The following is a 12605-nucleotide window of genomic DNA, read 5'->3' as shown; positions in this document are numbered from 1 at the left end:
TGGCTATGTTTAGTATGCACAATATTACATTTCTATATGCATGTATTATTAAAGGGTTAGTTCACCCAAAAAGGAAAATTCTGTCATCATTTACCCGCCCTCGTGTCGTTCCAAACCCGTTAGACTTTCGTTCATCTTCGGGACACAAATGAAGAACTTTTTAATGAAATCTGAGAGATTTCTGTCTCTCCATTGACAGGCTACGCAACTACAACTTTGGCGCTTCAAAAAGTTAATAAAGAGCTTTAAAAAAAACATTTAGGTCTAGTCCAAATTTTCTGAAAGGACACGATCGCGTTAGGCTATATGATGAACCGATTGAATTTAAGCTTTTTATGTTTATCATGTTTTAAGTAAGGGATAATGTAGAGCGAGGCGGTTGTTATAGCGAATACAACCCCGACATTCGCGTCGGGGTCTTGAATCAGCCTGAGGGGTTGTATTCGCTATAACAACCGCCTCGCTCTACATTATCCCGCTTAGTACATGGCTACCTAACAAATAAATCAATAATTTGACACAAAATATTGATTTAAAAAGGAGTTTATTGATTTAAAAAGGAGTTTATTGATTTAAAAACGATTGTATTGCTTCCGCTAAAGAAAATAGTCCGTTCCGTCTCTACGGTTAGAATCCTGCGTCCATAGCAACGCTCTGTTTTTCATGGCAACGGTGTGTTATACTTCGCAGCGGTGTTATCAAGAAATAACAGACCACATTCTACATTAGAATTCAACCAAGCCATGTAATAAATGCTTATAATTGCATAATGTACTATGTTCTATTTAAAAAATGAGAAGGCAGTATGCAGTATATACTAGGCAGCATGCACTGAGTAGTACGCTAAACTACACTGATGATGTTCCAGATTCTCCACTTGGAGGCAGTATTGCTTCATCACACTGCAGATGATTAGAAGCATGAGTGTAATGGAGAACCTTCAGCTGAGCTGCTCGCTTGCAAACACTGGCTCTCTGTGAAGACAGAGTTTAGCAGCTGCTGTGTTTTGGTCTCTGACCTCGACCTGACACTGGGACTTGGTGCTCTTTCGGTTGCTGTGGCGGGGGTCGTCTCCATGGACGCTGGTGTCGACCCGGGACAGGGTGCACATGCTGCTCTGGTTACGTGGATGGAGACGGGTGGGACGGAGCTCTAGCTCATCGTAGCTTGACACATGGATGAAGGGACACCATCTGAAGGCCCTTTTGAAGCCGGCCCTAAACCTGGAGTTTTGGAAAAAAATGATTTACTCATTGAAATAATTTCCCATTAATAATATTAAAAGATTTGCTTCATAATATTTTCAGCCTCTGAAAAAATATTTATATAATAAATAAATTGTGTATATATAAATAAAATATATTAGTTTAATTATATATAGTTTAAATATAACTTTTTAACTTTTTTTATATTCTTTTTATACCTTTTTATATTCAAATAATATATTACAAATATATATAATATATTTTAATTCAATATTATTAAATATAATAATATATTAATATTATGTGTTATAATATGTTAACATTAAATATATTAAGATATTTAATATTAATATATAAAATATATTACAAATAAATATTAAATTATTATTATTTCATTATATATATGTATATATATATATATATATATATATATATATATATATATATATATATATATATATATATATTTATATATTAAATAAGACCATGTTACTTGCATTAACTATTAAGTTAATTAAGTTAAACTGCAATACCTTTATATTCAAAAGAACAATACTTATATGGGGTTGGACAATGGAACTGAAACACTGGCCAATATAGTGTTGGAGTTTTGCACGGCCTTGTGGCCAATCTTCACAGATTTCAATTTCCAGAACCAGTGTGAAGGTTCAATTAGCAGAGCAATTGCACAGTTGTACATTAAATATAATGGGAGATATATCAGAGTTCAAAAAAGGACAAATTGTTGGTGAGCGTTTCTCCGGCTCATCTGTGACTAGGACAGCAAGTCTTTGGGGTGTATCGAAAGCTCTGGTATCCAGAGTAATGTCAGCATACAACCAAGTATGACGAACCATATCCAACGGGAGTGACTGTCATACGCAAGAGGAAGCTTTCTTAACCTGGATTTCATCCAAAAAACATAAAACCACCGCTGCCCAAACCCACTGCAAAATGAAATGCGTACCTCAACTCTCCTGTTTCCTCAAAACTGTTCGCCCAGAGTCAATATTCATGGTTAGGCTGCTGTAACCAGAACTTTGTTCACGCGTGTCAATGCCAAATGTTGGTTTTATTGGTGCCAACAGTGCTAATCTTGGGCTGTGTGAAACATGTATTGTTCTCTGACGAGTCCACCTTCACTGTCTTTCCCCACATCTGTGGAGAGTTGTGTGCTCAGAGTGAAGCACAGGGTGGATCAGATGGTTTGGGCTGTAATATCATGGCATTCCCTACTTGATGGACGTTTCACTGCCAAGGTCTACCGAACAAATCTGGAGGACCATGTGCACCAAATGGTTCAAACGTTGTACCCTGAAGGGGGTGCCGTGTTTCAGCATGATAATACACCAATACACACATAAAGACTTGTGATAGAATGGTTTGATGAACATGAAGGTGAAGTTGAACATCTCCCATGTCCTGCACAGTCACCAGATCTAAATATTACTGAGGTGTTTTTGAGGAGCGAGTCGGGAAACGTTTTCCTCCACCAGCATCACATAGTGAGCTGGACACTGTTCTGGAAGAGGAAGAGGAGTGGCTCAAATCCCTCTGGACGTACTGATGCTGTATACCCGCAAAAGGAGGTCCTACACCATACTAATAAATTATTGTGGTCTAAAACTAAGTGTTTCAGTTTCGTTGTCCAACCCCTCTGCATATATACACTGCCGTTCAAAAGTTTGGGATCGGTAAGATCTCAAACATTTCTGATTATTATCAATGTTGAAAACAGTTGTGTAATTTTTTTTTTTTTTAGGATTCATTGATGAATAGAAAGAAATTCAAAAGAACAGCATTTATCTGAAATAGAAACCGTTCAAAAGGTTGGGATCAGTAAGACTTTTTTTGGGGAGAAATATTAAAGAAATCAATACTTTTATTCAGCAAGGATTCATCAAATTGATCAAAAGTTACAGTAAAGACATTATATAAAGTAAAGATTATATTTCAAATAAATGAAATAGAACTTTCTATTCATCAAAGAATCCAGAAAAAAATACACAACTGTTTTCAACATTGATAATAATAATGAATGTTTTTTGAGTATCATATCATCAAAATATACACAAATACAAAACAGTTATTTAAAATTGTCATAATATTTAACAATATTACTGTTTTTGTTTTTGTTTTTTTTAATGCAGCCTTGGTGAGCACAAGAGACTTCTTTTAAAAACACTACAAATCTTACTGATCCCAGACCTTTGAACGGCAGTGTATATATATATATATATACACAGTTCTTAATTTAAAAAATAATAATAATAATTTATAATCATTCTTATATTGAAATATAATTATATTATATTGATCTAAATTTTCAAATAAAAATAATGCAACATATATTTATTTGGCAGGTGAGAAGCCTTTGGCCAGAATTCTTTCTCAATTTCCTCCATTGGAAGATGTGACAAAAAGTAAATTTTGCACCCTGACTGTGTGTTCTGTATATGTTTCATTACCTGCCATTCAGACAGCAGTAAATAATCGGGTTGTACATGGTGGAGCTCATGGCCAACCACAACACAGACAGATAGACCTGCTGGATGGACTTCCACTTGTTCAGACGCTTGTTTAGGCCCGTCACAATGAAATAGATGTGATAGGGCAACCAGCAGAGGGCAAAGGTCACCACCACCACGATCATCATCTTCACCACCTGAGGAGAGAGCAAATGATCATCTAAAGTCACAACACGAAGCATGTGCATGCAAATCATGGGGTTTTTGGCTTCTTGCTGGAACAAAACACAAACAGCATCAGGGAAAGTCACGGCTCAGCTCGTAAGATCTCAGTCTACGACTCAAAGCATCTGCTGCCATCGTTCAGTGAACAAAAACTCCAACCTGGAAACAGATAATGAATGACTGGGGGAAATGTGATTGATAGTGATTTGGCACCACACTGAAAGTCATCAGGCGGGTGCGAGTAAAGTTTCATTTAGAGCCGTGGTAGTTTTTAATCACGAAAGAGCAGGAGGAAATTGCAGTGTGCTGAAAAGTAGTACATAATTGCACATTTTACATTATGTATTGTAAATGCCACCAAAGTGGTATTTTGATGGACAAAAACAGCAATATTGTGAAATATTATTACAATTTTAAATAACTGTTTTCTATTTGAATATGTTTTAAGATGTCACTTATTCCTGTGATCAAAGCTGTATTTTCAGCATCATTACTCCAGTCTTCAGTGTCACATGATCATTCAGAAATCATGCTAATATGATGATTTGATGCTCCAAAAACATTTCTGATTATTATCATCAATGATGTAAACAGTTGTGCTGCCTCATATTTTTGTGGAAACCGTGATACTTTCTTTCAGGATTCTTTGATGAATAGAAAGTTCAAAAGAGCAGCATTTATTTGAAACTGAATTCTGTTGTAACATTATCAATGTCTTTACTTTGACTTTTGTTAAATTAGATTAAAAGTATACATTTTCCAAACTTTTGAATGGTAGTATCAGAATAAACCATATCTAATTTATTTGCTAATATCTTTCAAAGATTTGATGGCTTTTACAAATTCATTGAGTTCATTCATCAACCTGTTCACCAAACTTTGTTTTCAGTGGGACTATAATCAGAGGTATCGCAGTACTAGCCAATCAAATTAGGAATTTTTAGATAGTGCTTGAGGATTTATGTGTAATACGCATTAGATGGTCAGTCTGAGGCTGAGACTAAACAACATAACGGAGAACAACGATCTCAGGCTCTCGGCTGAAGGTTTGGACTGCATCAAACGCTTGCCCTTGCCTGCAATTCATATCTTTCCCCTTTGTTTTTAAAACCAAACCACCGAAACTGGCACCTCCATCATTAATGGTGAAATCTTCCAGCCATTTATTCATCGCTTTTGAAAACAACATACAAACATCCTTCATTCTCCAAGTTCCTCTGCTCACGACAAACTTTGAAAAGCCACTCACATCGTCTCATTAATTTGCGCATAATTTGACACAAACCTGTTGGAAAAGACAAAGAAAAGCTGTCCGTCATCAATCAATGAACACGCTCATTTGCACCTTGTCTGTAAAAAAGCGACAAGAGTCTTGTACCCTGAAGAGACCCCACTTAATGAGTAATGGGACGCAGTGGAGCCTTGCGAATCATTTCTGACTGACAGTTACACAAAGCAGAGAAAGGTTAGGTGTGACGTAAACCGACCAGAGGACACGACGGCAGAAGTGTCAGAGAACTTGTCTTTCTTATGCCAGATAGACACAAGTTTTTTAAGGTTTCAATGGAAGAGAATAAATGGTCTTCAATCAGCGTGAAAGCACAATATCTTTCAGGAGGACAGGTGAACATGACCTGTCAGGAGGCTAAAGCTAGTTTTCTACTCATTGTGAATCATGTTGATTTTCTCAGCATTCATGACATTCTGCAAAAGGGAAAGCTAAAAAAATACAGAGTACCCTGGATTAGATGTAACTTTCGTAAAAACGGATGCATTTATCATAAGTGCAAATTTGTCACATGTGAGTCGCATCTTCTGTTGATTATTTTCTTTATATAGAAAATTCTGTCTTCATCTACATCTTCAGGTCACTTGAATCTTTTTTTACCACTTTTAAAAATGTTAACCATTTGTAACCACTTTCTGCGGTTTTGCTTGGTTAATCAAAAACAAATATGAAAAAAAAATGGTTACTCTTTATTATGAGTTAATAAATGCCTTCTGAAGCAAAACGATGGGTTTTTGTGTGAAAAATATCCATATTTAAAACTTTATAAACTACAAGCACTGGCTTCCGGCAATAGCCGTACACGCGTTCACAAGAGATTTCCAGGGTGTTTTGAGTGGTTGTACATTGATAGTATCTAATGTGTTTTGGGTGGTTTCTAGAGTATTGCTAGGGCATTACTAAATAAAAACTGTCCATTTCCTTTTATGGAAGAAATATAGAAATTGCTCATAATCTGTGCAAATTTTAAACTTTTTTTCCTTTCCATTACATTGCAGCCAATCAGAGCGGTCTTCACAGGAATGAATGGGGTTTGGGAAGCGATTGTGAGTAAAGGTGAGTAAACAAGTGCTTTAATCCAGCATAATCCTATGGTTATATTTGAAATGTTTCCGTAATCTCTGCATAAAAAAACAAAAGTACTGGATTACATAGAATGATCATAGTCATTAATATGAACCATTTGTGCACAATAAGAGATGACTTGTCCTAGGATCATCCCTGAGAGGGAGACCTGTGATTGTTCCACGTGTGCAAGCGTGTGTCTGAACGCGCCGGCTCACAAAAAGCTCAGAGCTGACCAGAGAGATAAACCAGACATGACCTTAATCTGTCGAAAAATCTCAAATGGATATAACAATACAGTGAGATATGCTCAGTACAGGTAACAATAAATACATAGATTAATTTCTATGATTTACAAATGCATGGGTTCATTTCTTAAACACTGTCCTTTAGTCACCTCATTCTGACAATCCTACCGAGGACAGAGAGATCGTATAAGAGAGAAATCATTCGGTTCTAACATGCATTGTGGCGTAACTTTCTCTCTCCAATCTCACGAATACTTTCACTTTGAAAGATTTTAAAAGTCTTAATGTCCCCCTGTAGTCAAAATTACACAATTACCAAAATTACATATTTTAAAGTTTTTTCCTTAAAAAATTAGTCATGCCTTAAAATATCTTGAATGAAACTCGACACCCTTGCCTCATTTAGTATACGCGGTTCTATGAATATGCAAATGAGCCCCGCCTCCACCCACTCACACCAGCTCAGAGATCCACTCGTTGACGATCACACGTTGATCTGATTGGTTACAAGGTAGTTTGTGACGTCAGAAACACCAGCGATTTCAAACCGTGTTTTTGAGACAGTCTTTGGTTCACTGCAGTTTTAAGGAGAAAATACTCAGCAATGACTTGTGAATTTGCACATGGTTTGTCTTAAAGCATATTAAAAACACCACATAGACATATACACAATATTAAAAGCTTAATTTTCACCATGGGGGTGATGGTTAATTCTTAATTTTAAGACTCAGTTTGGTTACACTTTAGACATTCTACTAACTATAGGCCTAAGTAACTTTGCAACTACATGTCAACTAACTCTCATTAAAGTATTAGTAGACTGTAGTAGACATGGTTTGGGTTAGCAGAATAAATTGACGTAGTTGCAAAGTTACTTATAGTCAGCAGAATGTCTGTTGGGTAAGCATCAAAATAAAGTGTTAGCAGATATTAAATCTACGAACACTGTAATGACATTCTTCAAAATATGTTTATTTTTTATGTTCTGCAGAAGAAATAAAGCAATAAAGGTTTGGAAAGACAAGAGGGAATGGGGAAATGAGGAACTATACAGTTTTGATCTTCTACCACAATGCATGCAGTTCCAAACTCAGACCTTCTTACCTTTCTCTTAGCACGCAGTTGTCCAACATAATTGTCCGATGAATCTCCAGGAATCTCTCCTCCCCAAAGTGTCACCCCGACTATAGTGTAGGTGATACCCATCACCACTAGGGGCAGCATGTACACCAGCACCGTTACTATGATATGATACCTGCACAAGTGAGAGGAGAGGAAGCCGTTGTGAAAAACAAGTGGCTTTTATGGAGCTCGCCAAATGATAAAACCAAGTACAAATGCCCAGGGTTGGATATTTAGATAATAAATTTAGATTGTGAGTCGGAATGACTGTTTACGCTTCTCACACACCATTTGGCCACTGGTAATGTGTTTGGTTTTCAGTGTTTCTCACCTCACTGCCAGATGGTACTTAGTGTAAGGATAGCAGGAAATGTAAAGCCAGAAAGAGCATTACCAATATTTGAGGAGTGAAAGCAGAGCCTGAGAAGTGCAGGCTGTACAGAAATTACAATCAAGCAGAAAAAAAGCCAATCAGGCATTGCTAAAATATCATCCTGAGAATCCGGAGTGAAATCGACCTTATTAGTGACTGATTTGGAACTTTTGTTTGGAACAAATGAATCTCTTACATGAACGAATCCTCAGAGGGTCTCGGCCAGGCAACGAAGCAGACGGTTCTGCGGGGCATAGTTCTCGTGGTGGAGTAGAAACACAGCGGGAAAGCCAAAATCACCGCCAGGGCCCAAATACAGAGAATCACCACTTTAGTAGCGGTAGCAGACAGACGAGGCTTCAGAGGGTGAATTATGGCCATGTACCTGCACAAAGAAAAACGTTTTTTTATGCATTGGTCTATTTGGAGATTTTGTGCTATTTCGCTTTTCAGACTAATAAAGCACTTTTTTGTTGTTGCGTCATTTCAATTACAATACATTTTTCTCAAAATGAGTTTTTTCTTCAGTCAGAAATCTCCACTTCAGCAGCACTTACACCAGATGTATTACTATCTATATTCCGAAGGTTTTTACAGAGGGGTTTGTTCATATATCATTTGCCTGATTTATATAGCATTTTATTCCTAAAAACATGGTGATTTTTTTCTGGCTGTAACTGGCTGTACAGTGCGTGCCATTGTAAAGACTGTACGTCTATCCCTCACAGCCTCATTTTCATCGGTGTTAAATTCAATATGGCGTCTAACCTTAGTGATGAAAAGAGATATGCAATATGTAATATGTCAACATAAAGTGACAAGAATTTTGAAACTGGCTTTAACCAAGATTTATGTCCTGGAAATTTACGCAAATGAGTGCATGTTTACTTAGATAATCCATCATTTGCATTTCTAAACATAAGATTTGAGAAAACTTGTAATAGTAACCTCCCCTCCCTCTTGCAGCGTCTTCTCTTCTCTGATGATGCGTTTATGGCGTGAGGGCGGGGCAACCTGTCACTCACATGAGATCCACCAATAGCAAACCACAACCATCCAATCAATTCCCAATGGACAAAATCAGGTCCCACCCTACATTTTTTCTTCAAGAATCCGTTTCACTCGGATATAGGTCACAAAAAGGGAAGAAAAGTCTAGTGCAACTTCCATTTCATCCTGACTTTAAACTTAAAATACTTAAACTTAAAATATAACGCATAATTAAGCCTGCTTCATGCTGTTTGACTTCATCATAATGAACTCTGGAGTAAATTAGAGCATTATCTCTAATAAAAAAGCACTTCCACTATGAGCGAATATTTCAAAAATATAATGGAACATACATAAATTAAACACAAATGTCGGTAGGTGGCATTCCCAATAATTAATATAGTCTTGTATGTTGATGACATTTATGGGTAATTCATATTGAAAAATGAAATGCATTATTAAAAACTATTTTAATTCTACCCTATCTAAAGGATAACCTTTTGATAATAGGAATGAAAAGGCGAGCAGGCATATGGACATGAACACTCGCGCATGATGAAAGATTACATAGAGTTAGGATGAACCGATGTTCTCTGGCTCACACAGCCACAGACTGAGCTTGTAAGCTTTTAATGAAGGAAAAGCCCCCCAATGCTCTGTATAATGCAGATCAGTATCAAAGATCTCATCTCATCTCATTAGATGCATTCATGACTAACTGGATGCTATGAATGTTGATTGCACAAGGTTACATTATTGTATCAACTCTGCATTATTCTGTAAATGAACAGGTGGAAGAGGAAGAAGGAAGCCTGCGCTGGTGGTCCTTAAAAGCCTGTTCCTCTCTTTGTGCTGTTCTGACATACCTTCTCCCCATGACTTTTCTAGTCTTTAATGATTACTTGATATGAATTCCTTTTAAAAAATACTAACAAAAAGCAGGGTGATGTCAGGGGAAATGCATGGGCCAGTAATAAATATAAATATAAATAAGTATAAATACAATTAAATATCCAATCATTGTAATCTACTTGCCACAATAGCAACTGACATGTAACTGATTTGATTGCCATTTTACAGAGGCTGGTTTATACCTTTTTTATATTCATACAAAATATCAAACATTTAAAAACATGGTATCATAAACGATATATTGATTATTTCTATTATAAATAATGCTGAGATTTGCTAAATAATTGTATCTAATAAAAAGCTCACTTTAAGACTTTTAAGAGCACTTTCAAGCCTTAAATGTTTCCAATTTTTGTTACACTCAACATCATCTCAATCTCTCTCCCACAATCATTTGAACACTTTTATTGTAATTCTATGTTGTAAATTAATTTTTTTTTTATTTTATTTTTTTTTATAGATTGACCGGACCTGAATAGAGTAGGCTAGTATTCAATAGTTCTCAGATTATTTTTTGTTCATATTTTCAACAAAATGCTACAAGAGACCTGAATAAACATCGAAAGAGCAGTCTGGAAAATGTGCATGAAGAACCTTTAACATCTGTATTTTCATTCCACAAAAGGTTCTTTACAGTGGAAAAACATGTTCTTTAGAATATTGAAATGTTCTTCACACTAAGAAAAAAAAAAAAAAATCTTTTAAGAACTGTTCCCTGAAATATTCTTCAGGGAACCAAAAATGGTTCTTCTACGGCAAACCCCCACTCTTGGAACTGTAGACGATTTCTATTACTTTTTAAAGATTCTATTAATTTCAGTGTCTTCTGGAAATCACAATTTTCATGGGAAACCTGAATCAATTACCTCAGCTTAATGTTTGTGTGAATGATGAACCCTGATCAGTATGTTATAATTGATCATAAACAGCATTACCTGTCGACTGCAATCGCTGTCATGGAGTAAATGCTGGCAAACACGGCGGTCACGGGAAAGAAGTTGTGGAACTTGCAGTACACCTCTCCAAAGTACCACTCTCCGTGCGTGGCGTAAATGAAGTTGATGAGCGTGTTGAAGGCGGCCATCGAGGCGTCGGAGAACGCCAGGTTGAGCAAGAAATAGTTGGTAACGGCGCGCATCCGTTTATGTGCCAAAATGATCCATATAACGATGATGTTCCCGAACACGGCGACCGCGAGCACGGAGCTGTACGCGACCGACCAGACCGCGACGCGCCACGCCGGCTGCACGAACTGATTCGTGAAATTACGCGTTACGTTTGAGCCACTCTGAAGACCAGCCATGATCAACTTAATGCGATATCCTTCTTAAACAGTTAGACTTTTGTCTGAGATTTATATTTAATCCTCTATGGAATCAAGAATAGATCTGGCGCGTCCTCGTGCTCTCCATCCAAAGTGTCCAAAATAGCGGTGACGCGCATATGACAGACGTCTGGAGATGCTGCTGCTCCTGCCACATGTTACTGCTCAAATGAACATGCACAAGTGGGATGGTTTTAAAAGATTTTGAACTGATAAATGCTTTACAGCCTCAGCCTGTGAGGTTTGGGATGCAACAGCTCTCCTAAATGTATCAAAAATATTTTAAATGTGACTTCTGAACAAAATGAGGCATTGCATTTCACCTCAGCAGCGAATTTACATAAGATATACATTTATATGTGTTTACTGCAATTTAAGTAAAACAAATTTTTAAAGCTGATTTCTTCATATAAGGTATGTAGATATCATTAAAACAAAAAAAATTATCTATGGTCCTGCTGGATCCTGGTCCTAGGTGGTCTACCAGCTCTATATAAGGACCATAACCATGTAAAACCATGTAAAACCAGCTGCCATTAGAAAGGGAACATGTAAGTACATGTAAGTACAAAAAATCAAACAAGTACCCAGTTACATTTTTTTTATTTGAGTAAAATTGCTAGTAAATACAGTTTTTTTGGTGGAAATATGGTTACCATAAAGACAAGTTTCAGCTACAATCCCTTTATTAACTTTTTGAAGCGTCAAAGTGGTTGTTGCGTTGCTGTCATTGGAGGGACAGAAATCTCTAAGATTTTATCAAAAAGATCTTCATTTGTGTTCTGAAGATGAACTGAAATCTTACGGGTTTGGAACAACATGAGGGTGAGTAATTAATGACCAAATTTTTTAGTTTTGGGTGAACTATCCCTTTGATGGAGAAAAATCCTTGATGGAACCAGACTCAGCTGGAGGAGCATGTCCTCGTTACAATACAGTTACATATGCCAAATAATATCTTACATATTGTCTAATACTAGCCAAGCATTCATTGAAGACATTATTAAAAAGTTATTAAGCCCATGTTTAATTTGTAAAGATAATGATTAAATAGTATGGATAATGACTGATTTGTAGTCTTTTGATGTTCATCTTAAAGGACAATTCCGGTATTTAACACTTTGAGTCTATTTTGTAGCTTGTTTTGGATGAACAAGAGTGGTGGACAAAGAAATTTTGACAATGGTTCCTGTCTCGACTTTTTTACTATTTTAGAATTGCCCATGACCTCTTTAGAATGGGAGTCTATGGCCATGCACAAACATGCCCTTAAAACAACCCTTAACGTTCGTTTTCAAAACTGTTCAACTCACCGAGTGGTTAGTGGTGTTCGTTGATGATTAAAAACAAATATATCGGCGCAATGTATGATTTCAATCCGTTTA

General features: G+C 36.6%; 1 protein-coding gene across 1 annotated transcript; it reads right to left on the bottom strand.

The window, feature by feature from the left end:
• Positions 1–445: 445 nt before the first annotated feature.
• On the bottom strand, positions 446–11361 carry tacr3l (tachykinin receptor 3-like). The gene is made up of 5 exons (XM_082163741.1): positions 10832–11361; positions 8191–8379; positions 7604–7754; positions 3674–3870; positions 446–1223 (listed from the first exon to the last, which is right to left on the bottom strand). Exons 1-5 carry the CDS (start codon positions 11197–11199, stop codon positions 941–943), a joined length of 1188 nt encoding a protein of 395 aa, XP_082019867.1. The 5' UTR covers positions 11200–11361; the 3' UTR covers positions 446–940.
• Positions 11362–12605: the final 1244 nt, after the last annotated feature.

The sequence above is a fragment of the Leuciscus leuciscus genome, assembly GCF_965113295.1.
Source record: "Leuciscus leuciscus genome assembly, chromosome: 3".
NCBI classification, from domain to species: domain Eukaryota; kingdom Metazoa; phylum Chordata; class Actinopteri; order Cypriniformes; family Leuciscidae; genus Leuciscus; species Leuciscus leuciscus.
This window is presented reverse-complemented; position numbering and strand designations above follow the sequence as displayed.